This window comes from Myotis nattereri (assembly GCF_964212035.1).
Source record: "Myotis nattereri genome assembly, chromosome: 15".
Lineage (NCBI taxonomy): Eukaryota > Metazoa > Chordata > Mammalia > Chiroptera > Vespertilionidae > Myotis > Myotis nattereri.
This window is the reverse complement of record NC_138090.1, coordinates 52,217,466-52,244,041: the sequence shown is the minus strand read 5'-3', so window position 1 is coordinate 52,244,041 and position 26,576 is coordinate 52,217,466. Positions and strand designations below refer to the sequence as shown.

The window sequence follows — 26,576 nt, the reverse complement described above, 5'->3', positions numbered from 1 at the left end:
ATATCATCAGAGAGTTCACACAGGAGAAAAGCCTTATCAGTGCAGTGAATGTGGGAAAACTTTTACAGGTCCCAGTGGTCTCCAATATCATCAGAGAGTTCACACTGGAGAGAAGCCTTATCAGTGCAGTGAATGCGGGAAATCCTTTATCACTAAGACCCACCTTCATAGACATCAGCGAGTACACACAGGAGAAAAGGCTTATAAATGCAGTGACTGTGGGAAATCTTTTACCACATTCACTGACCTTTGTCATCATCAGAGAATTCATCTTGGAGAAAAGCCTTATAAATGTACTGAATGTGGAAAAGCTTACACCAGTAGCACTAAACTTTGTCGTCATCAGAGAGTGCACAATGGAGACAGGCTTTATCACTGCAGTGAATGTGAGAAATCTTTTATCACTACCACTAAACTTTGTCATCATCAGAGAGTTCACACTGGAGAAAAGCCTTATAAATGCAGAGAATGTGAGAAATCTTTTACCACTAACACCAACCTTCGTAGTCATCAGAGAGTTCATACAGGAGAAAAGCCTTATCAATGCAGTCACTGTGGGAAATCTTTTACCTGGAACAGTGATCTTCGTCGTCATCAGATAGTTCATACAGGAGAAAATCCTTATAAATGCAGTGAATGTGGAAAGTCTTTTACAAGTAGCACTCGTCTCAAATATCATCAGAGAGTTCACACTGGAGAAAGGCCTTATAAATGCAGTGAATGTGGGAAATGTTTTACCTGTAGTACTAACCTTCATACTCATCAGAGAGTGCACACAGCAGAGAAGCCTTATAAATGCAGTGAATGTGGGAAATCTTTTACCTGGAGCACCAACCTTCGTACTCATCAGAGAGTTCACACTGGAAAACAGCCTTATAAATGCAGTGAATGTGGGAAATCTTTTACAAGTAGCAATGGTCTTCAAAATCATCAGAGAGCTCACACTGGAGAAAGCTGTTATGAGTGCAATTAATGTGAGATATCTCTCAGTCTAATTTGTAAATAATTCTACATAACAAAGTCCGGTTATGATAAGGTTCTTAGATGTGTAGGAAATGTAGTTTCTTAGTAAGGATTTATCAGTTGTATAAGAAAATAAATGAAGTCTCATTAGTCTGAATTACATCTCATACATTTAATCGCCTACATTATGGGACATCTCCACAACTTTTTCTGCTGTTTTTTGTTTGTTTGTTTGTTTGTTTAAAAAGGACATATTTTTATTCAAGTAACTGCAAGTAGGAAACCAGAGGGAGGGGTCCAGGCTGGGACAAATAATGGCTACCTCCTCCCGGCAGAACGGTGAGTAGGTGGCCCTACACTCTCCGCTGTCAACACAGGCCCCTGCTCACTCAGCTGCAGCATCCTAGGGGCAGAGCCCCCACTTCCCTGGGACTGGGGCAGTCAATTCCCAGCCTGCTTTGCCCCTGGCTCCTTCCCAAGAGCATCTTGGAGGGGAGTGTGGGCAGAACAGGAGGCAGTGAGGATGAACATTTGGCGCTGGTAGCAACAGCAATGACAGATGTCTAAGAATGAAATATGGAACAAAAACCAACACAACTGTCCAGAGGTAGTTTGTGAACAGAGGAAAGATGGAACCAGAACCTTGCGTGGTGGGGAGGAGCGGGGAGGGGGGGTTGGGGGGGGTGGAAGTGGGCAAGGCTAGCTCCGTGTTAGTTCCCCGCGTGAGGGGGAGGAAACTGGAGGCCTAGAGTGGAAGCAGATGGGGCCAGGGACTCACACCCTCCTGCCTTCCCTCCTGTGCCCCAGGGGGGCGCTGTTCAACCTAGTGCAGGGCTAGGCACCTTGTGGAAGGAAGGAAAGTGGGTGTGAGCCGCACCTGGTGAGACACAGGTTTGTTGGGTCATCTTGGGGCCAAACAACCCTATCCATGGCCACAGGTGCTGCTGCCAGGACAGTGGAGCGGGCATGTCGGAGTGAGATGGGGCTCAGGCCCCTTTAAGGCCAGGGGAACCCTCCCAGGCCCCCTAATGGGAAGCCAGAGGTAAGAGTGGGGAAGGGACCCCCTAAACCAGGAGCCCAGTCAGCAATGCCCCCACCACCCAGGGAGCAGGGACGCAGCAGGCATGGGGTGCGGCTAAGTGGGACATCAGCTTTGTCAGGAGGCCGGGGGGATGCACATGGGGGTGAGGGGTGCTGGGGACCGAGTCCAAAGGAAAACTGCTTCCCACTCGGGCCACCAGGGCCCGGCTGGTGTGCTGTGTAGTGTGGCGGTGCAGGTGGGCGCGGGTGGGTGGTGGCGGCTGGGGGAGGGGGCAGGGGCAGTGGGAGCGGAGCTGTCCAGTCCCAGAAGGAAACGGCTCCTCAGTGAGGAAGCAGGTGGCCCGGTCACTGCTCCTCCTCGGAGGACGCCTGCGAGATGCCCTCTTCTTCCTCCTTCTCCAGTTTTTTGGGTCTGCCCCTTGGTTTCCTCCTTGGAGTCGTGGTGGTTTTCCGGGTCTTGGCAGCGCCCTTGTTTTGGCTCCCCTTTGGTCTGCCCCGAGGTCTCTTAGGTGTTGGCACTTGCTGGGCTCCTTTGGAGGCTGCTTTCTCGGCCTGCCCCGCCCTCGCTTCTCAGTGCCGTCCTTTCCCTGCTTGGAGGCCAAGGGCTGGCTGGACTTCGAACTCCATGACTTGCTCATCTTCCCTTCTCTACGGAGCAGGTGGAGCAGCGATGGCTGAGATGCGCGAGCTCGGCCACCGGCCTGTGGTGCGCGCTCCAGCTGCGAAGAGCGACGGTGCTGGGCGCTGAGAACCGGCCTGGCTCCGCCGCCACTCCGGCTAGTAGCAAATGCGGATGCCTTCGGGCTCGGAGTCCCAATTAGAGGAGCGCAGCCCCGGCTCAGGGGAGCTTAAAAAGGTTTTTCTGCTGTTTTGTTTGTTTGTTTTTATGTTGGAAGTATATGTATCTATGTTGCACTTTCTAACATACAGAGATGTCCTGCCAGATCTATGTCCCTGCATATTTCTGTTGCTGAAGCTATTTCCCCGGATTCACCGGTAAGGACCCTACAGATGGCCACAATCACCATCCTCATGTGCCCAGGGAAGCTAACTGTGTCATCTAATTTGTTGAAGAATATTAAAAATACCTGAGCCCTTAGCGCTTCCTTGTTTCCCTGTTATGAGTCTCCACATAGGACCGATTACTTTTGGCACCAGTAAACATAATGTTGCAGAAGAAATGCCATTTTGAGGGACACATTTTCCCTATATGCTAATGTTGAGTTTTATTATTGCGTGCCTAAGTCATCAATAGGAGAACTGCCAGTCTCAGATCTTTCTTTGCAAAATAATCGTTCTTTCCTAGGACTTCTTTAATGTGTTGTATTGATCCTGTGGGTTAGTTTATGAAAAGATCTGGGCCAGGGGTGGGCAAACTGTTTGACTCGAGGGCCACAATGGGTTCTTAAACTGGACCGGAGGGCCGGAACAAAAGCATGGATGGAGTGTTTGTGTGAACTAATATAAATTCAAAGTAAACATTGAAGCAGGGGATCCCTCGGGGGTGAGGACGACGGAGCCCCAACGCGCTAGGGCGTCTGCATGCACGACTCCGGGGACCAGGTTCATTGACGCAGATCCGTTTTACTGAGGAACTACAGGGGTATATATAGCATGAGGGGACCAATCAGAGGGAGACACGTTGCTATAGGCGACCAATCAGAGGGAGACACGTTGCTATAGGCGACCAATGGCTGAAAGGCTGGGGTACTGTGCACGTGGCTCTAGGAGTTAGTTCAGGCGGGCACTGCTACTTCCTGGTGTGCCGAGGAAGCATGTCATGGTGGAGTGTGCTCACACCATTGCAACAGCCACAGTGCTGAGACATACTTCCTGAGCTCTACTACATCTCCCCCTTCCTTTCTAATTAGCGCCAAAGCAAAAGAGTTGTCACTACTCAGAAGGAGATAGAAGGGTGGCCTTATAGACGGGTAAAAGGAGTAGCAGAGGCATGTGCCACTGGAAACTGGGAACACCAACTGGCATGAGAACGCCAGGGTGAGGTATCACAGTCCACAGTCCTTATCTGTGTGCACCCGTGCTATTAGCTGTGTTGATAGCACACAATAAGAATAACGTTCCTGCCGACGGGTTCCCCTCTGGCGCCATGCACGCGGCTTGGTCTTGTAGAGCCTTGATGTCATCCCAGGTGATGGGGTGAGCTCGTTGGTGTCTAGGTCGTCTCCGCCGTCGGGGCTGGTTCTCTTCTATGGTCAGGTCCTCCATTTCCTCCACGGGGGGCGATGGTGGCGATCTACGGCTCATCGCTGGTGGTGTAGGGTTTGACATCACGAGCAGGGATCCACGCGGGACTTTTGTCGCCTTCTGGAAAAATACAAGCAAACCCTCTCCCCTGGGTTAAGAGCGGGTCGGGGCCTTTCCAGGCTCCAGTGAGTGGGTCTCTCCACCAGACCAAAGGAAGAGGTTTTGGTATGTCCCGAAGTCCTCCCCAGTGTTTATACATAGGGGTTAATCCATGCTCATCAAAATGAAAATAATTGAGGGTAGTTAAGGCTTGGGTTAGCAGTGTATGAGGATTTCTCCCTATCACTCCCCCTTTTTCTTTAATCAGTTGGGCCTTGAGTTCCCTGTGTAGTCTTTCAATAATTGCCTGTCCCTGGGAGTTATAGGGGATGCCCATGGTATGCTTGATGTCATGTGATTTTAAGAAGTCTTGAAATAGAGTGCTGGTGTAGCATGGTCCATTGTCAGTTTTTACCTCCCACGGGAATCCAAGGATGAGAAAGGCAGCCTTGAAGGTGGCAATGCTATGTTTGACTTTTTCCCCCGTTTGGGCCTGGGTGAACGTGGCTCCTGAGCAAGTATCTATGACTGTGTGGACATATTTCAATTTGCCAAATGCTAGGACATGTGTGACATCCGCTTGCCATATGGCATTGGGCTGTAGTCCTCGGGGATTGGCCCCTCTGGGTTGTAAAGGCCCAAGGGGTAGTAGAGGGCCGCAGGATCGGCAAGCACGTATGAGGTGCTTGCACTGAGCTAGGGGCAGATGGGGGAAGAGCTTATGGAGAGAGGAGGCTGACATATGAAATTTGGTGTGTAGGAGTCTGGCCTCTTCTATGGGTTGTAGGGTAAGAACTAGCTTGTCTGCTTCTGCGTTGCCTAGGGAAAGTGGGCCTGGTAGGCCAGTATGAGACCGTAAGTGTTGGATATACCAGGGCTGTTTCCGGTTCTCTAGGATGTCCTTTAAGAGTTGGAGGCTCTGATCTAGCGGGGTATCTTTAACTCTTAAGGTGGAATACCCTATATTTTTTGCCGTATGCACCGCGTAAGCACTATCTGAGAATAAATTGACTGGACTATTTTGACAGTAGAGAAGGGCGTATATTATAGCTCTGAGTTCTCCTACTTGTGCTGAGCCTTGATAAGTGTATCTAAGGTAAGTGGGGTTGGTGGAAGTTTTAGGGTACTTTATTATTGCTGCACAGTAATGCTTCCCCACGTCAGTGAAGGCACTGGGTGCCCTTTGAGGGAGCCGTTGACGGTTGGAGGTGGAATGCGGGAGCTGGTGCCCTTTGCAGCAGCCGTTGACAGTTGACGGTGGAATGGAGGAGTTGGTGGTGCCTTTTGCGAATCCCACTGACAGTAACAAAACCATGACAGTTTGGGAGCTGAGCCCAGGGTGGAGGGAGGGATGGAGACACGGCTTCCGGGCGACAGGGCCAGAATGTCAGAGAAGGGGGTAACGGTTTTTCCTCATGGACCTCAGCGGGTCGAATCCTTTTCAAGACCTTCTCCCAAGTGGAGGGGTCCCAAATGGGGGCCTCGATTAACCACAGATTGGACTGTAATAGATACTCCCAATGAGTTTGGAGTTCCTTTTCAGAGACCTTAACTCGCCTGCTCTGCAGTAAGGCGTGGAGCGCGCATGCTTGTGGCGCTCTCGCCGAAGGGGAAAGTTTCCCATTTTACTGTAGAGGGTCGCTCACCCGTCCAGCCATTCCGGGGGGGCCCCACGTTCGGGTGCCAGATGAAGCAGGGGGTCTCTTGGGGGTGAGGACGATGGAGCCCCAACGCGCTAGGGTGTCTGCATGCGCTACTCCGGGGACCAGGTTCATTGATGCAGATCCGTTTTACTGAGGAACTACAGGGGTATATATAGCATGAGGGGACCAATCAGAGGGAGACAGTTGCTATAGGCGACCAATCAGAGGGAGACACGTTGCTATATGTGACCAATCAGAGGGAGACACGTTGCTATAGGCGACCAATGGCTGAAAGGCTGGGGTACTATGCATGTGGCTCTAGGAGTTAGTTCAGGCGGGCATTGCTACTTCCTGGTGTGCTGAGGAAGCATGTCATGGTGGAGTGTGCTCACACCATTGCAACAGCCACAGTGCTGAGACATACTTCCTGAGCTCTACTACAAAACATCATTACATAAAAGGGCACGGTCTTTTTTTTTTTTTTTTTTTTTTTTTAGTATTATTCATTTCAAACGGGAGGATACGGCCCGCGGGCTGTAGTTTGCCCAAGGCGGATCTGGGCTCTCTAAGCACAATGAAGTGAAAAACTTTTATGGGGTCTCAAACATTTTTGTCCTGGGGGGAAGACTATGGTGCAGAAATTAGCTCAGCAGTTTTGCCAAACTTACATTGCTGCCCATAATTTCCCAGGAAATACTGTGGACTCTAGTTCTCATCTGAAGCTGGATGCTTTGAGACACAGAGATCTCACCAAAGAGGGAGTAGCTGTGACAACCTCAAGTATGTCTGGGAGCAGTGTGCATTTTTTTTTTCTTGTTTTCAAGGGATGCTAAGACATTTGAAGGGATTCTTTTCCCCAGGTGTTGCAGAGGGCCATGTGCCCTAATGCCTTCAATTGCATGGGTGATGGGCACTTGTTGGAGGACCATTGCAGCGAGGGGTTCCCCTTCACTGCGGAATCACTGACCTAATTCTTGTTGGACCAGACTGCAACCCATTAGAAGGAATGGTCTTCATCTAAACCTGCACCCAGAAACTTTTTTTTGGAGGAAAAGACTACAGGAGCCGTGTGTACACAGATCTGAGGGACTCCTGGCTTATTTATCTTCTGTGCAGCAGTCATTGTCATTGATTATTATCAGGAGGTTTTGTGGCTTCCTGTAGCTTCTCAGATGTTCCCATCAGAGCCATTGGTCCTCTGGCGGCAAAACTAAGAGGATACCAAAGGGTGTCCTTAGGCCAGAGATGTGGCTTTTGTGACCCAGTCAACATTCCAATGGGTTTGGGTGAAAGTTCTTCATTGTTTGTTACATTTTCTGTCACTGAAATGAGACTTGCCCAGAGGGCAGAAGAATGGGCATTGAATATAGAATTAAAAAACCCATTGTTCCAAAGTAGGTGATTATACATTTCTTTTCTCTTGAACCATTTTTTAACAGCTATAATGAGTAAATTACATGTATTAAGTATAGTGTTTCATAAATCTTTACATGTATATGAAACTGAAACCATCATTATACTCATAATACTGACCATATCTGTCACTGTGTAGTTGCTTCATGTCCTCGTTTTATCTGTCCCTATTTTTCACAGCTTTCCTTGTAACCATGGATTTACATTCCATTTTAATAGAGAAGTTTGCTTTCTCAAAGTATTTTCTGGGTAATTGATATTTCATAAATTCTTGGAGATTTATTAAAGATATATTAGTAGCTCTTCTTTTTTTATTTTGATAAATGTTCTTTTTGTTGTCATTAATCCTCACCGGAGGAAATTTTTCCATTAATTTTTTTTTTTGAGAATTGAAGAGAGAGGGAAAGACAGAGAAACATCGATATGAGGGAAACACATTGATCGTTTGCCTCTTGCATCAGCCATGACCAGGGCCTGGGCCTGGAAGGAGTCTTCAACCAAGGTATGTGCCTTTGACCAGAATCGAACCCGGTACGCTTTGGTCTGCAGGCCTATGCTCTGTCCAGAGCCAAACCAGCTAGGGCCCTGGTAGATATTCTTATCTTTGAATATACCACCATCATGCCCATTTTAGTAAATATTTGGTTATTTCTAATAAAGCTTGTATCAACATTACTGTATAATTCTTTATATGTTTCCTAGAGGCTCGGTGCACGAAAATCGTGTACTGGGGTGGCGGGGGCGGGGGCAGGCTCCCTCAGCCTGGCCTGCTCCCTCTCCCAGTTTAGGACACCTTGGGCAATGTCCACCTGCCAGCTTAAGTCAATCCTTCTGGAAATCGAGCCTAAGCCGGCAGTCAGACAACCCTCTTGCAGTCCAGGGCTCTCGAAGTCTGGGACCCCTCTCTCCTTACCACCTGCCTGCAGCTGCCAGCCATGAGGCGGGCTTCTGGCTAAGTGATGCTCCCCCAGTTGAAGTGCACTGACCACGAGGGGGCAGGGGCAGCTCCTGCGTGGGGCCAGAAAGGATCGCCGGAGTTTAGCCAGCCAGAGAAGGACCACGGAAGGGCTCCAGGGCATGTCTGGCCCATTGGCCAGACCCCAGCAGCAAGCTAACCTACCTGTTGAAGTATCTGCCCTCTGGTGGTCAGTGCATGTAATAGCTACTGTCCAACTGTGCGCCTGCTGGTGGTCAGTGCACGCCATAGTGAGCAGTTGGACTGCCTTAGCATATCATTAGCATATTACACTTTGATTGGTTGTATGGCCAACTGGATAACCGGACACTTAGCATATTAGGCTTTTATTTAATAGCATAAGTGTCATTTACCTTTGTTAAAAATTCAGGCCATAATCTGAGTTTTTGGGTAGATGAATGTTTAATTTTACTGAGATTACCAAATAGTGATGTAAATTGAATGTACCACCAGATCCGGTGTGGCTTATTGCTTCGGCATCATCTCCTGCAGCACAGGATTGTGGATTTGGTTGCCGGTGGGGATATGTGCTGGGGTGTGGGCTAGATCCAGAGAAGTGGCTGGCTGGCCGATATGCCACTCTTCCATTAATGTTTCTCTCCCTTTTCCTTCTCTCTCAAAATTACTAAAGTATCCTTTAAAAATAAAATGTAAAGCTTAACTAATTGTACTTTGTTTTTGTATTTTTTCCAGCAGTGTATGAAGGATTCACTCACATTCTCCACAGCCTAGAGAATAATTATTTTGGTCAATCATTGTTTATTTAAACATTTTTTGGTTTTGTTTTTGGTTAGTTTATTGTGCTACCTCACTGTTTGATTGTATTCTTTCTAGAAGTTTATATTGAGTCCTTTCTGAGATGTATATTTGCTGTGTCTGTATCTTTGTTAAAAGCTCTGACCCTATGTTCTACCTAATGTGCTATGAGTTTTGGCAATTTAACAAACAAACAATGGGATGACAGAGATGGATGTTGGAATTTCACTGATTTTGTGCCTTTTTTGGTTTAGGGAATAAATATTTTTTTGGATTGGAATAATGTTTTAAAATATTTTATACCTTTAAAAATAAGTATTTGTAGGTATTTTTAAAAGATGGAAGATTTATGTGATTTGAAGAGAAAAGAGATGAGAGATTTTATTTTATTTTATTTGTTTATATTTTATTGATTTTTTACAGAGAAGAAGGGAGGGAGATAGAGAGTTAGAAACATCGACGAGAGAGAAACATCGATCAGCTGCCTCCTGCACATTTCCCACTGGAGATGTGCCCGCAACCCAGGTACATGCCCTTGACCGGAATTGAACCTGGGACCCTTCAGTCCTCAGGCCGACGCTCTAGCCACTGAGCCAAACCGGTTTCAGCGAGATGAGAGATTTTAAAAATATTTTTGTATTGATTTCAGAGAGGAAGGGAGAAGGAGAGATAGAAGCATCAATGACGAGAGAGTGACATTGATAGGCTACCTCCTGCACACAGCTCCTGCGAATGGAGCCCTCAACCCAGGCATGTGCCATGACCAAATATCGAATGAGGGACCTTTTTCTGCTGTGTCGATGCTAAACCACTGAGCCATTTTAATAAATAAATAAAAATCACTGGGCCGAAACCGGTTTGGCTCAGTGGATAGAGCGTCGGCCTGCGGACTGAAAGGTCCCAGGTTCGATTCCGGTCAAGGGCATGTACCTGGGTTGCGGACATATCCCCAGTAGGAGATGTGCAGGAGGCGGCTGATCGATGTTTCTCTCTCATCGATGTTTCTAACTCTCTATCTCTCTCCCTTCCTCTCTGTAAAAAATCAATAAAATATAAAAAAAGAAAGAAAAAAAAAAGAAAAGCCATTCTTTAAAAAAAAAAAAAATGTTAGTAACCTTTCAAAAAAAAAAAAATCACTGGGAATTTTTTAGTTTTTAAATGCTATGCACAATGCAGTGAGCACTTTTAATTACAACCCGCACTACTAACATTCACATCACCTTCAGAAGAGCAAACCTAAGAAATATTCTCAGGACAGGAATCCTTCACTTACCTAATGCCTACAAGCACCTTTGTTTTTAAAGAACTGGGGCCGGCCCTAACCGGTTTGGCTCAGTGGATAGAGGGTCGGCCTGGGTACTGAAGGGTCCCAGGTTCGATTCCGGTCAAGGTCTTCTACCTTGGTTGCGGAGACATCCCCAGTGGGAGGCGTGCAGGAGGCAGCTGATCGATGTTTCTAACTCTCTATCCATCTCCCTTCCTCTCTGTAAAAAAAATCAATAAAATATATTAAAAAAAAGAAAAAGAAAAGAACTGCGGCCTTTCTGAACCCGCGGACCCACCTGCAGGGAGGCAGTACTGTGGGCACTAAGGTCTCCCTGTTGGGTCTCCAACTGGAATCTCCAGGAGATTCACTGCAGCTCCCTGCACCTCAGTTGGCTACATGTGACATGAAGCTGATGACGGGACTTACCTAGGACTTAGGGTCAATAAAAGTGTTGAACTTAGTACTTGCCTCTGCCAGAGTTCCAAACTTTGCTTCTTGAGCATTTTCTCTTTTAATTGTCATAAAACCCTGGGAAGTCTAAGCTAATATCGAAGTGTTGCACTTTCTAATAGAGAGATGGCTTGCCAGGTGTATGTCAGTGCGTCTTACTCTTGCTGAGGGTATTTCGCCTCAACCTTTTTCTTGTCCTTACAAATATCTCCACTACATTTAGAACCTAAGGCTTTAGTGACCTGAAGAGTGAATTCTTCTAGGAGACCAAATAAAGGGACACCAGAACTGAAGGGCATTCTGTTAAGGAGGATGTGAACAATGGGTGCAGCAGGAAATAAACCACTCATTGAATTTTCTTCTCAACCCACAGGTTCTACCTCTCCAGTATGGATGAAAATGATGGCACATACTAAACTTGGCAAGCTCAGGGAGCCTGGCATGGCATGGCCAATCTTACAAACTCAGAGGCCAAAAGTAACCATATATGATAGTTTGAATGTAAAGCTTTCTAAGTAAAAGTGGGTCACGGGGATAATTATATCCCAGACTTGTTTTTGGCTTTGGTTTTGTTTTGCTTTGTTCTGTTTTGCAAAGGTCAATTTTTATCTTTTTGAGCCTGTCTATAGTCTTTTTGCATATGGGATAACATACCTTGGATTTTCAGGAAAATGTTCATTTTACGGACTCCCAACGACACAATCTCCCAAAAAAGAACACCACACAGCCCCAATTATTATTGTTGTTGTGTTAAATATCAAGTGTTAATTATTCTATAACATTTAAAAACAAGTGTCTATTTTTTTTACTTTAAAAAAATATATATTTTATTGATTTTTTACAGAGAGGAAGGCAGAGGGATACAGAGTTAGAAACATCGATGAGAGAGAAACATCGATTCAGCTGCCTCCTGCACACCCCCTACTGGGGATGTACCCGCAACCAAGATACATGCCCTTGGCCAGAATCGAACCTGGGACCCTTTTGTCTGCAGGCCCACGCCCTATCCTCTGAGCCAAACCCCTTAGGGCTATTTTTTTTTACTTTTTATCCCATCCCAGGGATTTCCCTTCTTAACTCTCCCCCACCCCCCAAATTATCACCAAAGAATTTAATGTAACCCCCGTATGTCTTCTCCTTTGAGTCTAATGTATAAAGATGGTGTAAAACTGCCTTTCTCCCAACTCAATCTGTTGTTATTTTGCATCCTGGCAGTGTCCTAAGCTTGGGTCAAATAAACTGAGAAAAATTCTCCACGGGTTTGGACATTTCTTACAACACCACCAAAAGCAATAGATTCATGTGAAGCATGAGGAAGTTACATGGAGGGGTATCAGCATTTCCAGGGACTCAACTGACAGAAGAGAGATTTATAAACACAAATTTTGAGCATATTTGGAACACAGCAAGCTAGTGCTTTCCCATTGCTTTCAGAGAACAGAAGAAAATACTCAAGTTTCAGGTGACTTTGTTTTTATTATTTGTGTGTTTGCCTAATCCTCACTGAAGGATGTTTTTTTCTTTTTTTTTTTTTTTACCTTCCCATGGCTTCGCTTCTGCGATTCTGCACTCTGACTTCATTCCATTCATCAGGGTATTTTTATTAATTAGATTCCATATATGAGTGAGATGGAGTGATACTTCTCTTTCTGTGACTAACTTATTTCACTTAGCATGATGCTCTCCAGGTCCCTCCATGCTGTGTGAAAGGATAAGAGAGTCTTCATTGTTACTGCTACAAAGTATTCCATGCTATAAATATACCATAGATTTCTATCCACCCATCTATTGTTGGGCACTTGGGCAGTTCCAGATCTTTGCTCTTATAAATTGTGCTGCTGTGAACATAGGGGTGCATACTATCGATGTGATTGTTTCAGGTGTCGAATCATTGAATTAAATGGCAGTTCCATATTTAATTTTGGGCATGAACTTCAAACTGATTCCATAATGGCTGTGCCAGTTAGCATTCCCACCATCTATGTACTGGGGTTCCCTTTTTTTCCACATCCTCCCCAGCACTTATCATTTGTTGATTTGTTCGTGACAACCATTCTGAAAGTGGTGGAGTGATACCTAATTTTTGCTTTAATTTGGATCTCTGGTGATCAGTCACTTTGAGGATTTTTTCACTTGTCTCATGGCCATCTTATCCACAGTGCAGCCCACTGCAGAGCTGACACTTTGGATGGCATCAGCAGCAGATGCTCTTAAGTATGAGTGTCTGTTTTGTGACATTAACTTTGTGTAATGGATTCAATGGAGGCAGGTTAGAGGCAGTGAGAGACTTGAGTAACTTCTGCAAGCTACAGTTGGCCTGAAGGAGACAGGAGCCAAAAGTCCTGAATGAAGAAACAATGCCTGCAATTCAGAAAGAGCTGGTCCTTTAAGAAAGTTATGCAAAAGCAGCCAGGGCAGGTGCACGAGAAAGAAACTTGCCCCAGACATCACCTCCACTGAAGGCGCTAAAGGACCCTTAGTATAGCTGGTCATAAGCAATTAACATATTCTTGGGCTATTTGCCCCTAAATCCAGTCCCCAAGTCCACTGAGAAATACAGGATCCTGGCCTTGGAGCTCAGAAACTACATTACCCACAAGGCCATGCAAGGCATGGGATCAGGCTGAGCCAATGGAGGCACAGAGAAGGCATTTCCATTTGGCCTTTTCTGTAGGGCGAAACCGGTGGTACTTGCGGCAGGATTTTGCCTTCTCAGGTTTTTGTCTCAGGCGGTGAGGTTTTTCCAAGTCCGCATTCCCGTGAAGAAGGCCGGAGAGTGGTGCTCCCCGCCCCACAGCCCATGGTCGGAGCCTCCAGTGGTGGTCACAGCTCACACTTGGGATTGAAGCTCGGAGTCACCGCCGGGACCCACGCCAAGGCCGGGCCAGGGACCGCCATTCCTGCAGCGGCTTCTGCTCCCGTCGCTCCCGCCCCGCTCAGCGCACAGAGGGCAATGGCGGCGTCCCCGCTGAGGAGACGGGCTGAGGTGAGTCGAGTCCCCCAGGCCCTCACCGCCTCCTCACACACACACCACAGCCCGGGTGCGGGCGCCTGTCCCGTCCTGCAGCTCAGTCCCGCGCGGAGGACCGTGAGGAAGGCGGAGGGGAGAGAGGAGTGTGGTGTCTTCTGAGGACACAGCAAGTGCAGGGCAGAGAGGACGGGGGTGACTTGCATCTGAAGGTCCCTGAGGATGTGGCTGTGAGTATTGACGGGAAGATCAGAGGCTGCGGGGAGGACGGCACAGGCTCATTCGGGGCTTTCCCGGCTGTGGGTCCATCAGGGGCCTGGGGTGGTCCTGGATCCGGCTGGACTCCAAGCTCTCTACACGCCATATGCCAAGTTCATGGGTGAGTCCAGCGAGTTCCAGTGGCATTGGAGCAGGAAGGGGGCAGAGCTGAGGGAGTGAACCTGGGGCCTGAACATGGGAAGGGGATAAACATTACCCAGTGGTGGCAAATCTGGAGGAAGTGTGAGGTGATGATTCCCTGGATCTGGTGGGGGGACTTAAAGGTGAAGCATAAACTGACGCTTGGCTTTGTCTTGGTGGAACGACCTTGAATGCAGTGGTATTGGTGGCGGGAACGTTGGGGCACTTGCAGGCATGGCCCAGATCTTGAATGGCATTGTTGTCTACCCTCCCCTCCCCTAATCATTCCCACCCAATCAGGCACTTCTGCTGAGGGTCATCCCAGTCAGTAATGGGACTGTGATGAGAGAGCAGCCTGCACTGGCATTAGGGCCTGGTGTCCACACCTACCAGGGGCCCTGGAGGAGGTGGGGGGTGGGGAAGGTGTGTAAGGAGTGAATTACTGGTTCTCGGAGAAACAGCTCTGGTTTCCATTGTCTCAATTTTGACAGGTTGGGGTCACCTTTGAGGACATTGCCCTGTACTTCTCCAGGAAGGAATGGAGTCTCCTTGATGAGGGTCAGAGACAGCTGTACCTGAATGTGATGCTGGAGAACTTTGAACTTCTGTCCTCCCTGGGTAAGACCCTCACTCTCACCAGTGACCTGGACTTTGCAAATTGGAACCAGCAGTACCTTATACACGGTTACTAATAGGATTTATCTCAGAAATGCAGGATGGTACAATATCCTCAGATTGATAAACAGGATACATCACATACACAGATTGAGAGATGAAAAAACCACATAGTCATATCAATTGATGCAGAAAAAGCATTTGATAAAATCCAACACCCATTTTTTTTTCAATTTTCTTTTCTTAATTAAATCTTTATTGTTCAGATTATTACATTTGTTCCTCTTTTTTCCCCCCATAACTCCCCTCCTCCCAGTTCCCGCCCCACCCTCTGCCCTCACTCCCCACCCACTGTCCTCATCCAGAGGTGCACGATTTTTTTCCAGTCTCTTCCCGCATCTCCCACACCCCTTCCCCCCCCCCCCCCAAGAATAGTCAGTCCATTCCCTTTCTATGTTCCTGATTCTATTATGATCACCAGATTATTTATTCACTTGATTCTTAGATTCACTTGTTGATAGATGCATGTTTGTTGTTCATAATTTGTATCTTTACCTTTTTCTTCTTCTTCCTCTTCTTAAAGGATACCTTTCAGCATTTCATATAATCCTGGTTTGGTGGTGATGAACTCCTTTAGCTTTTCCTTATCTGTGAAGCTCTTTATCTGACCTTCACTTCTGAATGATAGCTTTGCTGGATAAAGTAATCTTGGTTGTTGGTTCTTGGTATTCATCACTTTGAATATTTCTTGCCACTCCCTTCTGGCCTGCAAAGTTTCTGTTGAGAAATCAGCTGACAGTCGTATGGGTACTCCCTTGTAGGTAACTGAGTTTCTTTCTCTTGCTGCTCTTAAGAGTCTCTCTTTGTCTTTTGCTCTTGGCATTTTAATGATGATGTGTCTTGGTGTGGTCCTCTTTGGATTGCTTTTGTTTGGGGTTCTCTGTGCTTCCTGGACTTGTAAGTCTATTTCTTTCACCAGGTAGGGGAAGTTTTCTGTCATTATTTCTTCAAATAGGTTTTCAATATCTTGCTCTCTCTCATCTTCTGGCACCCCTATAATTCTGATGTTGGTACGTTTGAAGCTGTCCCAGAGGCTCCTTACACTATCTTCGTATTTTCGGATTGTGTTTTCATTTTGCTTTTCCAGTTGGGTGTTTTTAGCTTCTTCGCATTTCAAATCTTTGCCTTGATTCTTGCGGTCCTCTGGTCTGCTGTTGGGAGTCTGTATAATATTCGTTATTTCAGTCCGTGTATGTTTAATTTCTAGTTGGTTCTTTATCATAACATCGAGGGTCTCATTAGATTTGTTGAGGATCTCATTAAGTTTATCTGCGACTTCTAGACAGTTCTTGAGAGACCTTAAAAGTGTGGTTCTGAACTGAATATCCTCCATTGACAGTTTTGTCCTGTTTCTTTGTCTCCGCATTTTTTTATGCTTTCTTGGTGCACCCCCTAGTGGTCTTTGTGCGCAGTCTTGTTGTAGTTAAGCCTTTATTGTTGTAGTTAATACTAGGGGGATTTGACCTCCAGGCCAGCTGGCTGTGAGAATCAGCTGTGTCTGCGGTGGGAAAACTTCTGTCCTCTAGGGAGGTGCTAATCTAGCCTTTGCCTGAGGCTATCTGGCAACTGGCTCTGTGCAGGGCTTCTGCAGGGCAGGTGGGTCTCTCGGGCTCGGGATCAACAGGGTGGGCCGGAGAGAGCAGTTATGGCGACTCTCTGTTCCGTCCCTAGGGGCTCTGCCTCACAGAGTCCCAGCAACTGCTGCAAACCTCGGAGAGAAAGTTGCCTTCGAGTTCCGACTGAAGCCAGAGAGTCCCGCTTCTCCCGTTTGAGTCTGGGTCCCTAGAGACTCGCCCAGATCTGGAGCTCAGAATCTGAGACTCCCTCCTGATTGAAAGCACCAACCGCGCCCTCCGCCACCAGCCCGCTCTGCGCGCACTCCGTACCTGAGTATTTCACTTCAGCACTGCGCCTCCTCTGAGTCTGGGTATGATATTCTCTTTCCTCCTAGTTGTAGAATTTCCACTCAGCCAGCCTTCCTGTGGTTCTGGATGATGTCCGTTCCGTCTTTTAGGTGTGTTTTGATTTGGTTGTTCAAGGCAGCAATCTCCAGCGTTAACCTATGCCACCATCTTGGTTCAGTCTCCTGAGAAAAAAATCCCAACACCCATTTTTAATAAAAACTCTTAGCAAGGTGGGAATAGAAGCATCATACCTCAACATAATAAAAGCCATATATGACAAACCCACAGCCAACATCATACTCAATGGGTAAAAACTAAAACCATTTCCCTTAAGTACAGGAACGAGACAATGATGCCCACTCTCACCAATCCTGTAGGACATAGTACTGGAAGTATTAGCCATTGCGATTAGACAAGAAGAAGAAATAAAAGGCATCCAAATTGGAAAAGAAGAAATAAAACTGTCCTTATGCGCAGATGAGATGACATTGTACATGATAAAAAATCCTAAAGACTCCATCAAAAAACTATTAGATGTAAGAAATGAATTTGTCAAGGTAGCAGGTTACAAAATTAACGCCAAGGAATCTATGGCATCTCTATATACCAATAGTGAACTTACAGAAAGGGAGACTGAAAAAGCAATCCCATTTACCATCACACCAAAAAATTGAAATTCTTATTTATATATTTATTATTGCTTTCAGATAGAGAGGATGAGATGGAGAAAGAGAGAGAGAAACATCAGAGTCAGGGAGAAACATCAATTGGCTGCCTTCTGTACCCAAGCTAACTGGAAATGGAACCCACATACTGTTATGTGCCTTGACTGGGAATTGAATCCTCGACCCTTTGGTACTCAGGACGATGCTCCAACCAATTGAGCCATACTCCCAAGGCATTCTGTGGTTTTTAAACACACACATTTCCAGGTTTTCTTGTAGAACAGGCCACTAGGATCAATGATAGCAGAAGAACAGTGGCTGCTAGAGGTAACACTGACCCTTGTTTTTGACTGTAGGTATCTTCAGATATGTTTGTTCACCCAGTCTTTCCAGTCATCCTTTCTGTACAGTTCTCCTTTATTTCTGTGTGTATTACTGTTTGTCTTCATGGTACTCTTATTCCCATTTCCTATGGGTTTTTGTTCATGGAAAGCTGTCTACTTACACTGGGAAGGGGGAAGAAGCTCATCTCTTTGATCCTGCCACTTAATGATGTCACTCACATAGGTCTTTTTTTCTTTTTCTTTTCTATTTTTTTTTAATATGTTTTATTGATCTTTTTACAGAGAGAAAGGGAGAGAGATAGAGAGTTAGAAACATCGATGAGAGAGAAACATCGATCAGGTGCCTCCTGCACATCTCCTACTGTGGATGTGCCCGCAACCCAGGTACACGCCCTTGACCGGAATCGAACCTGGGACCTTTCAGTCCACAGACCGACGCTCTATCCACTGAGCCAAACCAGTTTCGGCACATAGGTCTTTTGACTGTGATCTCATTTGTCCTTTGTTGACCACAGCGTTGTCCATCCACCTTTTCTCTTTTTTGAAGATTTGCATCATTTATCTCATGCAATGGTTCAAATGGGATTCAAGGGGAAGAATCATTTGTGCATCACAGAAGAAACATGATTGCTGGGTACAACCCCAGCAGGTCCAGGGGTCCCCAAAGGTGTGGACGGAGTCGGCGAAGAAGGAAGGACACGGAGACAGTGTTCAGTTGATCAGCAGCCTAGCCAGGATCTCCAGACAAGTTCTGGTCTGGATCTCCAGTGAAGTTCTGTGTCCATGTTCTCTTGCTAGGTTCTCCAGCCAGGTTCTCCAGCCAAGTTCTGGAGATCTCCAAGAGGTACTGCTCTGGATCTCCAGCGAAGTTCTGGTTAGGATCTCCAGCCAGGTTCTGTGTCCATGTTCTCTTGCTAGGATCTCCAGGTTCTCCAACCAGGTTCTGTAGCCATGTTCCCTCGCTAGGTTCTCCAGCCAGGTTTTGTCCAGGTTCTCCAGCCAGGTTCAGTCACCAGGTTCTAGTCAGGTTCTCTTGCCAATTTCTGTAGTCAGATTCAGTCCAGGATCTTTTGCCATGTTCTCTCCAGCGAAGTTCTTCTGTCTCTAGGTTCTGTGTAGGTTCTGTCTTCTAAGTTCTGTCTTCTTAGTTCTGTCTCTCTTCTTCTAAGTTCTGTCTCTTGCTGTGTTGTTACATCTGTATTTATACCAGTTGATTCAATCCTATCAATCTCTATTACAAAGGTTAGGGCGTTTCTTATCTCCATTCCAGGGAGTAAAGATTATGTAGCTTAAGCATGATTGTTCGTAGTTAAAGTGATTAATTACCCGCCTGGCACTTAGTTAAGAGGTTTTATTCCCTCCCTAACTTCAGGGGAAAATCCCTACCTGGGGAAACAACCTTTCTCAGAGACCTTGGTTAAAACACATAGTGCCAAGAAGGTGAACAAACATATTAAGAACAGTATGCCATATATGCCAGTTCCCTTGAAACAGCAAGCATGGACCGGCTCCCGGCACATGACTTTATGAATGACACAGTGGACCCCCTGGTGGTCTTTTCTCTGGGGAAGTGTCATTGGGGAGGAATTCACGACAGGCCTTTGTTACATTCAAAGCTAGAAAGCCAGTGTTTTGTTTCAGTTGCCCAGTCCTCATCCAGTTATGCTTGTTTGTGCTTATAGTTGATACTTTGCCAACTCTTCAGTTCTAATTTCAATTATTTCTACTAAGATTCCCAGCTCACAGATAACATTAACCTCTCTGGACTTTGTACCTCTGCCTCTTTCACAGGTCTCTCTCTCTCTTTTTTTTTTTTTTGAAATAAAAGAATAAATTTAATATCATAGTCACGTTAGCCACCTTCCAGAGCTTGGTGGCCTCACGTGGCTGGTGGCTATTGCTGGACAGCCCGGCTTGGAAACATGCCAGGCGTCGCCGAAAGTACTACCCCACAGGGCTGCTCTGGCAGGCAGGTGAGCTGTGCGGCCCATGGTTGCCTTTTAGGGGCTTTGGTGAAATAAGGCCATGAAGAGGATGATCTTGGAGTTACGCCGACTTCCAACTCTAATCTTTACTTCTCCACTAATGATCTGATTGACATGAGGCAACTGACTTAGCCTCTTTAAGCGTCAAATTGATCATCTGTAAAATTGGGATAGTAATAGCCGACTTAGGAACTTGTAAATATTACATGAGACATGTACTAAATGCTCAAAAGATGGTGCATATCTTTTACATGTAGCTGAGTCCTTGCCCCAGCCTTGTAGGCATGGCCTCTGTCTGCCTTTACGGTCCAGGTCTTTAAACTCCCCTGCATTGAGCACCTCCTGACCTGCCAGGAATGGCGAGCTTGACCGTGGAGTTTGGAACAAGCAGCGACGGGTATTTTCCTGCAGCGCTGTTTCGGCGGAGCTGTATTGGCTCTGCAGAGTGGTGCCTGCACCTCTCGGCCCAGTTCCCTGGGTGCTGGGGTCCAACCCCAGCAGGTCCAGGGGTCCCCCAAGGTGTGGACGGAGTCGGCGAAGAAGGAATGACACGGAGACAGCGTTCAGTTGATCAGCAGCCTAGCCAGGATCTCTAGGCAAGTTCTGGTTAGGATCTGCAGCCAGGTTCTGTGTCCACGTTCTCTTGCTAGGTTCTCCACCCAGGTTCTCCAGGTTCTCCAGCCAGGTTCTGTAGCCATGTTCCCTCGCTAGGTTCTCCAGCCAGGTTCGGTCACCAGGTTCTAGTCAGGTTCTCTTGCCATGTTCTATCCGGGTTCTGTAGCCAAGTTCTGTGTCTAGGTTCTTCAGCCAGGTTCTCTCGCTAGGTTCTGTCTCTAGGTTCTGTGTCTAGGTTCTGTCCACAGGTCTCTCTTTACTCCAAACCAACATTGGTCCATGCCTGCAGCACCTTGGAGAGCACACATGTTATTATATTGATGTTGTATATCCTGTGCTCTAATACAATTAATTTTTATGGCTTTGAGCAGCTTGAAATTATTCCACACAGACTCACATGGTCAAAATGTAAGGTCCTAGAGCAGTGGTTCTCAACCTTGGCTGCACATTAGAATCACCTGGGAATCTTTTTAACATCCTGATTTCGGAGCCTCATCCTCCAGAAATGCTGTTTCTTTGTGATGGGGTTTGTCCACAACATTAGTAACAAACAGAATTTCCGGAGGATGAGGCCCAGAAATCAGGATTTTACAAAGATTCCAAGGTAATCCTAATGTACATCCAAGGTTGAGAACCACTGTCCTAGAGGAAGCCGTTTGTGCAAGAACCGTGAGTAGAGCCTTCCTCTCTTCTTTGTATGTACTCCTGTACTTCTGTCCCTCTCTTGATGAGATTTCCATCATCAACTCACTTTTCGGGCCACATTATTTACAACAGCATTTCCTCAGTGTCTAACTCACTCACCTTGAAAAGCTTTCCATGGAATCATGCCTAGTCATGACAGATAAACATTCATGGTGAAGATACTCTGTTTTCATAAGATCAACATGTACTTCACCAGTATTTCCTTTTATACAGGTTGCTGTTGTGAAGCAGAGAATGTGGAGGCACCGACAAAACAGAAGGTTTCTGTAAGAGTGTCACAGGCAAGGAATCCCAAGGTAGCCTTGTCTTCCCAGAAGAGCCACCCCTGTGAGAGTTGTGGGCTAGTCTTGGAAAATATTTTCCACGTGATGGAGCAGCAGGGAACACAACACCCACAGATACTGTTGAGGTGTGGGGCATGTGCAAAACAATTTTATTTCACTGTAAAATTTCACCAGCAGCATGTGAGAGAGAAGACTTTCAATAGAGGGGTGAGGAGGATCTCAGTTGCAAACAGCTGCAGTTTCAATGTGTCTGAGGATCGTGCCACCCGCGTCGAGGTTGGGCAGGGTGTCCAGACTGGGTCAGGATATCTCCACCTAAAGGCTACTCCGATCAGGGACAGTCCTAATGCTATTTCCACACCTGGGATGATGTTTCAAAGGAGAGAAATTTGTAACACCAGAAAAGAATGTAAGAAAGACATTAGTTGCACCGACATGTTTATTCAGAAAAAGGGTGTTACAAATCGATGTTTTGTGTGCTCTGAATGTGGGAAATCTTTTACAACTAACTCTCACCTTCTTTATCACCAGAGAGTTCACACTGGAGAAAAGCCTTATAAATGCAGTGTGTGTGAGAAAGCTTTTATCAATAACACGCACCTTCGTAGTCATCAAAGGGTTCATACAGGGGAAAAGCCTTATAAATGCAGGGAATGTGGAAAGTCTTTTACCAGACCCCTTGGTCTCCAGTATCATCAGAGAATTCACACAGGAGAAAAGCCTTATAAATGCAGTGAATGTGGGAAATCTTTTACCTGGAACAAGGCTCTTCATCGTCATCAGATACTTCATACAGTAGAAAATCCTTCCAAATGCAGTCAATCTGGGAAATCTTTCATCTTTAGAGCTGCCCTCTTTTCTCATCATAAACTTCACATAGGAAAAAATCCTTATAAATGCACTGAATGTGGAAAGACTTTTACCAGTCGCCTTGGTCTCAAATATCATCAGAGAGTTCACGCAGGAGAAAAGCCTTATAAATGCAGTGTGTGTGAGAAAGCTTTTATCAATAACACGCACCTTCGTAGTCATCAAAGGGTTCATACAGGAGAAAAGCCTTATAAATGCAAGGAATGTGGAAAGTCTTTTACCTGGAACAGTTCCCTTCGTCATCATCAGAGCGTTCATACAGGAGATAAGCCTTATAAATGCAGAGAATGTGGAAAGTCTTTTACCAGACCCCTTGGTCTCCAATATCATCAGAAAGTTCACATAGGAAAAAATCCTTATAAATGCACTGAATGTGGAAAGACTTTTACCAGTCGCCTTGGTCTCCAATATCATCAGAGAGTTCACACAGGAGAAAAGCCTTATAAATGCAGTGTGTGTGAGAAAGCTTTTATCAATAACACGCACCTTCGTAGTCATCAAAGGGTTCATACAGGAGAAAAGCCTTATAAATGCAGGGAATGTGGAAAGTCTTTTACTAGATCCGTTGGTCTCCAGTATCATCAGAGAGTTCACACTGGAGAAAAGCCTTATAAATGCAGTGTGTGTGAGAAAGCTTTTAACAATAACACGCAACTTCGTAGTCACCAAAGGGTTCATACAGGAGAAAAGCCTTATAAATGTAGTGAATGTGGAAAGTCTTTTACCTGGAACAGTTCCCTTCGTCATCATCAGAGAGTTCATACAGGAGAAAAGCCTTATAAATGCAGTGAATGTGGAAAGTCTTTTACGAATCGCCCTGGTCTCCAATGTCATCAGAGAGTTCACACAGGAGAAAAGCCTTACAAATGCAGTGAATGTGGAAAGTCTTTTACAAGTAGCAGTCGTCTCAGATATCATAAGAGAGTTCACTCTGGAGAAAAGCCTTATAAATGCAGTGAATGTGGGAAATGTTTTACCCATAGTACTAACCTTCATAATCATCAGAGAGTGCACACTGCAGAGAAGCCTTATAAATGCAGTGAATGTGGGAAATCTTTTACCTGGAGCTCCAACCTTCGTATTCATCAGAGAGTTCACACTGGAAAACAGCGTTATAAATGCAGTGAATGTGGGAAATCTTTTACAAGTAGCAATGGTCTTCAAAATCATCAGAGAGCTCACACTGGGGAAAGCTGTTATGAGTGCAATTAATGTGAGATATCTCTCAGTCTAATTTGTAAATAATTCTACATAACAAAGTCCGGATATGAGAAGGTTCTTAGATGTGTAAGAAATGTACTTTCTTAATAAGGATTGATCAATTGTATAAAAAAATAAATGAAGTCTCATTAGCCTAAATTACATATCATACATTTAACCGCCTACATTATGGAACATTCTGCAACTATTTCTGCTGTTTTGTTTGTTCATTTTTATGTTGGAAGTATATACTTTCTAACATTCAGAGATTTCCTGCCAGATCTATGTCACTGCATATTTCTGTTGCTGAAGCTATTGCCCCAGATTCACCTATAAGGACCCTACAGATGGCCACAATCACCATCCTCATGTGCCTAGGGAAGCTAACTCTGTCGTCTAATTTGTTGAAGAAAATTAAAAATACCTGAGCCCTTAGGTCTTCCTTGTTTCCCTGTTATGAGTCTTCACATAGGACCGATTAGTTTTGGCACCAGTAAACATAATGTTGCAGAAGAAATGCCATTTTGAGGGACACATTTTCCCTATATGCTAATGTTGAGTTTTTTTATTGCGTGCCTAAGTCATCAATAGGAGAACTGCCAGTCTCTGATCTTTCTTTGCAAAATAATGGTTCTTTCCTAGGACTTGTTTAATGTGTTCTATTGATTCTGTGGGGTAGTTTATAAAAAGATTTGGGCCAGGGGTGGGCAAACTTTTTGACTCAAGAGCCACAATGGGTTCTTAAACTGGAATGGAGGGACGGAACAAAAGCATGGATGGAGTGTTTGTGTGAACTACTATAAATTCAAAGTAAACATGATTACTTTTATTTTCTTTGTTTTATTCATTTCAAATGGGCCGGATCCGGCCCGCGGGCCATAGTTTGCCCTCGGCTGCAGCCACTGAGCCAAACTGGTCAGGGCACAGCAAGCATTCTTGATGGTTTGGGTGAAAGTTCTTCATTGTTTGTTGCATTATTTATTACTGAGGCAAGACTCTCGCCCAGAGAGCATATGAAAGTGGATTAAATATAGATTTGCCAAACCTATTTTTCCAATATAGTTGAACATATACGCACTCTTTAAATCTGGAATCATTTTTGAAAGCTGTAATGGGTAAAACACGTGTGTTTAGTATAGTATTTCATGAATCTTGCCGTGTGCATGAAACTGAAACCTTCAATATACTCATTACACTGACCATATCTGTCATTGTGAACTTGCTTCACGATCTTTTTTAATCTGTTCCTGTGAAGGTAACTGAGGTTAGAAGCCTCAAACCTGCTTTCCAAGGCATATGTTCATAAGCCCCAGCGTCCTCCCAACTTGAAGAATAGCCTTGACAAACCTGTTTCGCAGCCCCAACCCCCTTCCAGCTTTGCTCTAGCCTTGAAAAACCATTTTCTCTGAAAGCCTGTCTTACAGGGGCCATAGATTCACCCCCAGCTCCCATAAGAGGGCTGACTGGGCATCAGCTGGGGCCCTTTGATGTAGTCTCACCTCCCCCTTACCACCATCATGAGGGTGGCTGCGAGGCCCGCTGAAAAACCAAGGCAACTGGGAACCAAGAACTTAGTGCCCGCTGGGATCAGTGCTCAGCTTTGGGAAACAAATCCCCAGAGTCACAGCCATGGTGCTCCTGCAATAAAAGGTTATTTGCCAAATCTTCCCAGCGCATGGTGTTTGTCTTCCCTCCGCTTGGAAATTTTGCCGTAACATTCCTGTTCTTCATAACTTTCCAAGTAGCCATGATTTATATTCCATTTTAATAGATCACAGTGAATATTTGAAGTATTTTTCTGCTTTAATTTGTGTTTCATAAATACCTTGTAGTTTATTACAGATATATTAGTAACTCATCTTTGTTGCTGATAAATATTCATAACTTTGAATATATCACCAATAGCTTATCCATTTTTATTCATATTTGGTCATTTCTAATAAAGTGGGTACTAACAGCCTATCTACTAAAAGAGTAATATGCACATTGACCATCACTCCAACACAGATGTTCACCCCCATGTGGACATAAGATGGCTGCCACAAGATAGCCGTCAGGGGCGGGCAGTTATGGGCAATCAGGCCAGCACGGGAGGCCAGTTGGGGGTGACCGGGCCTGCAGAGGGCAGCAGTTAGGGGGGACCAGGCCTCCAGGGGAGGGCACTTGGGGGCGACCAGGCCAGCAGGGGAGAGCAGTGAGGGGGGACCAGGCCGGCAGGGGAGGGCAGTTAGGGCCAACAAAGCCAGCAAAGGAGGGCAGTAAGGGCCAATCAGGCCTGCAGGGGACGGCACTTAGGAGGTGACCAGGCTGGCAGGGGAGGGCAGTTAGGGGAGACCAAGCTGACAGGGGAGGGCACTTAGGGGCAACCAGGCTGGCAAGGGAGGACAGTTGGGGGTGACCAGGACGTCAGGGGAGGCAATTAGGGGCAATTTGGCCAGCAGGGGAGCAGTTAGGGGAATTTGGGCCAACAGGGGAACAGTTAGGCATCAATCAGGCTGGCAGGGGAGTGCTTAGGGGCAATCAGGCAGGCAGGCAGATGAGCTGTTGGGAGCCAGCAGTCCTGGATTGTGAGAGGGATGTCAGACTGCCTGTTAGGCTCGATCCCACTGAGCGGTTCCAGATTGGCGAGAGTGCAGGCTGGGCTGAGGGACACCCCCCCCCCCCCCGTCCTGTACACCAATGTTGTGCACTGGGCCTCTAATTTCTGTATAATTCTTTATATGGATATAAGTGTTATTTACCTTTGTTAAAAATTCAAAGGACTTGTATGCATGCATATAAGCATAACCAACGGACATAAGACACTGGGGTATAGGGGAGGCTAGGGGACTGTCAAGGGCGGGGGGGGGGGAATGGACACATATGTAATACCTTTTGTAATACTTTAAGCAATAAAAAAATAAAAATAAATAAAAAATAAATAAAATAAAAGACAGAATTTCAATCTTGGCAGAAAAAAAAAAAATCAGTGTACAATCCTAGTCTTTGAGTAGTTGAATGTTTAAATTAACAAGGATTACCAAATTGTGATCCAAACTGAATATGGGTGTTGTGGCTCAGTTGGTTGGGTGTGATCCCATGCACTGAAGGGTTACCAGTTGAATTGCTTGGCGTGCGTCTGGTTTGTGGGCTACCTTCCCAGAATGGGG

The 26,576-nt window shown here is 45.8% G+C and overlaps 1 protein-coding gene and 1 pseudogene across 2 annotated transcripts; one reads left to right on the top strand and one right to left on the bottom strand.

Moving 5' to 3' along the window:
* Window positions 1-2,281: 2,281 nt before the first annotated feature.
* Window positions 2,282-2,642, bottom strand: LOC308531086 (high mobility group protein HMG-I/HMG-Y-like; annotated as a pseudogene). The gene has a single exon. The product of its transcript is annotated as a high mobility group protein HMG-I/HMG-Y-like (transcript).
* Window positions 2,643-11,677: 9,035 nt separating this feature from the next.
* On the top strand, window positions 11,678-25,278 carry LOC308531085 (uncharacterized protein). Its single transcript, XM_081107936.1, has 3 exons — window positions 11,678-13,799; window positions 14,672-14,798; window positions 21,287-25,278. The coding sequence occupies exons 1-3, from the start codon at window positions 13,614-13,616 to the stop codon at window positions 23,437-23,439; spliced, it is 2,466 nt and encodes an 821-aa protein (XP_080964062.1). The 5' UTR covers window positions 11,678-13,613; the 3' UTR covers window positions 23,440-25,278.
* The last annotated feature ends 1,298 nt before the right edge of the window (window positions 25,279-26,576 follow it).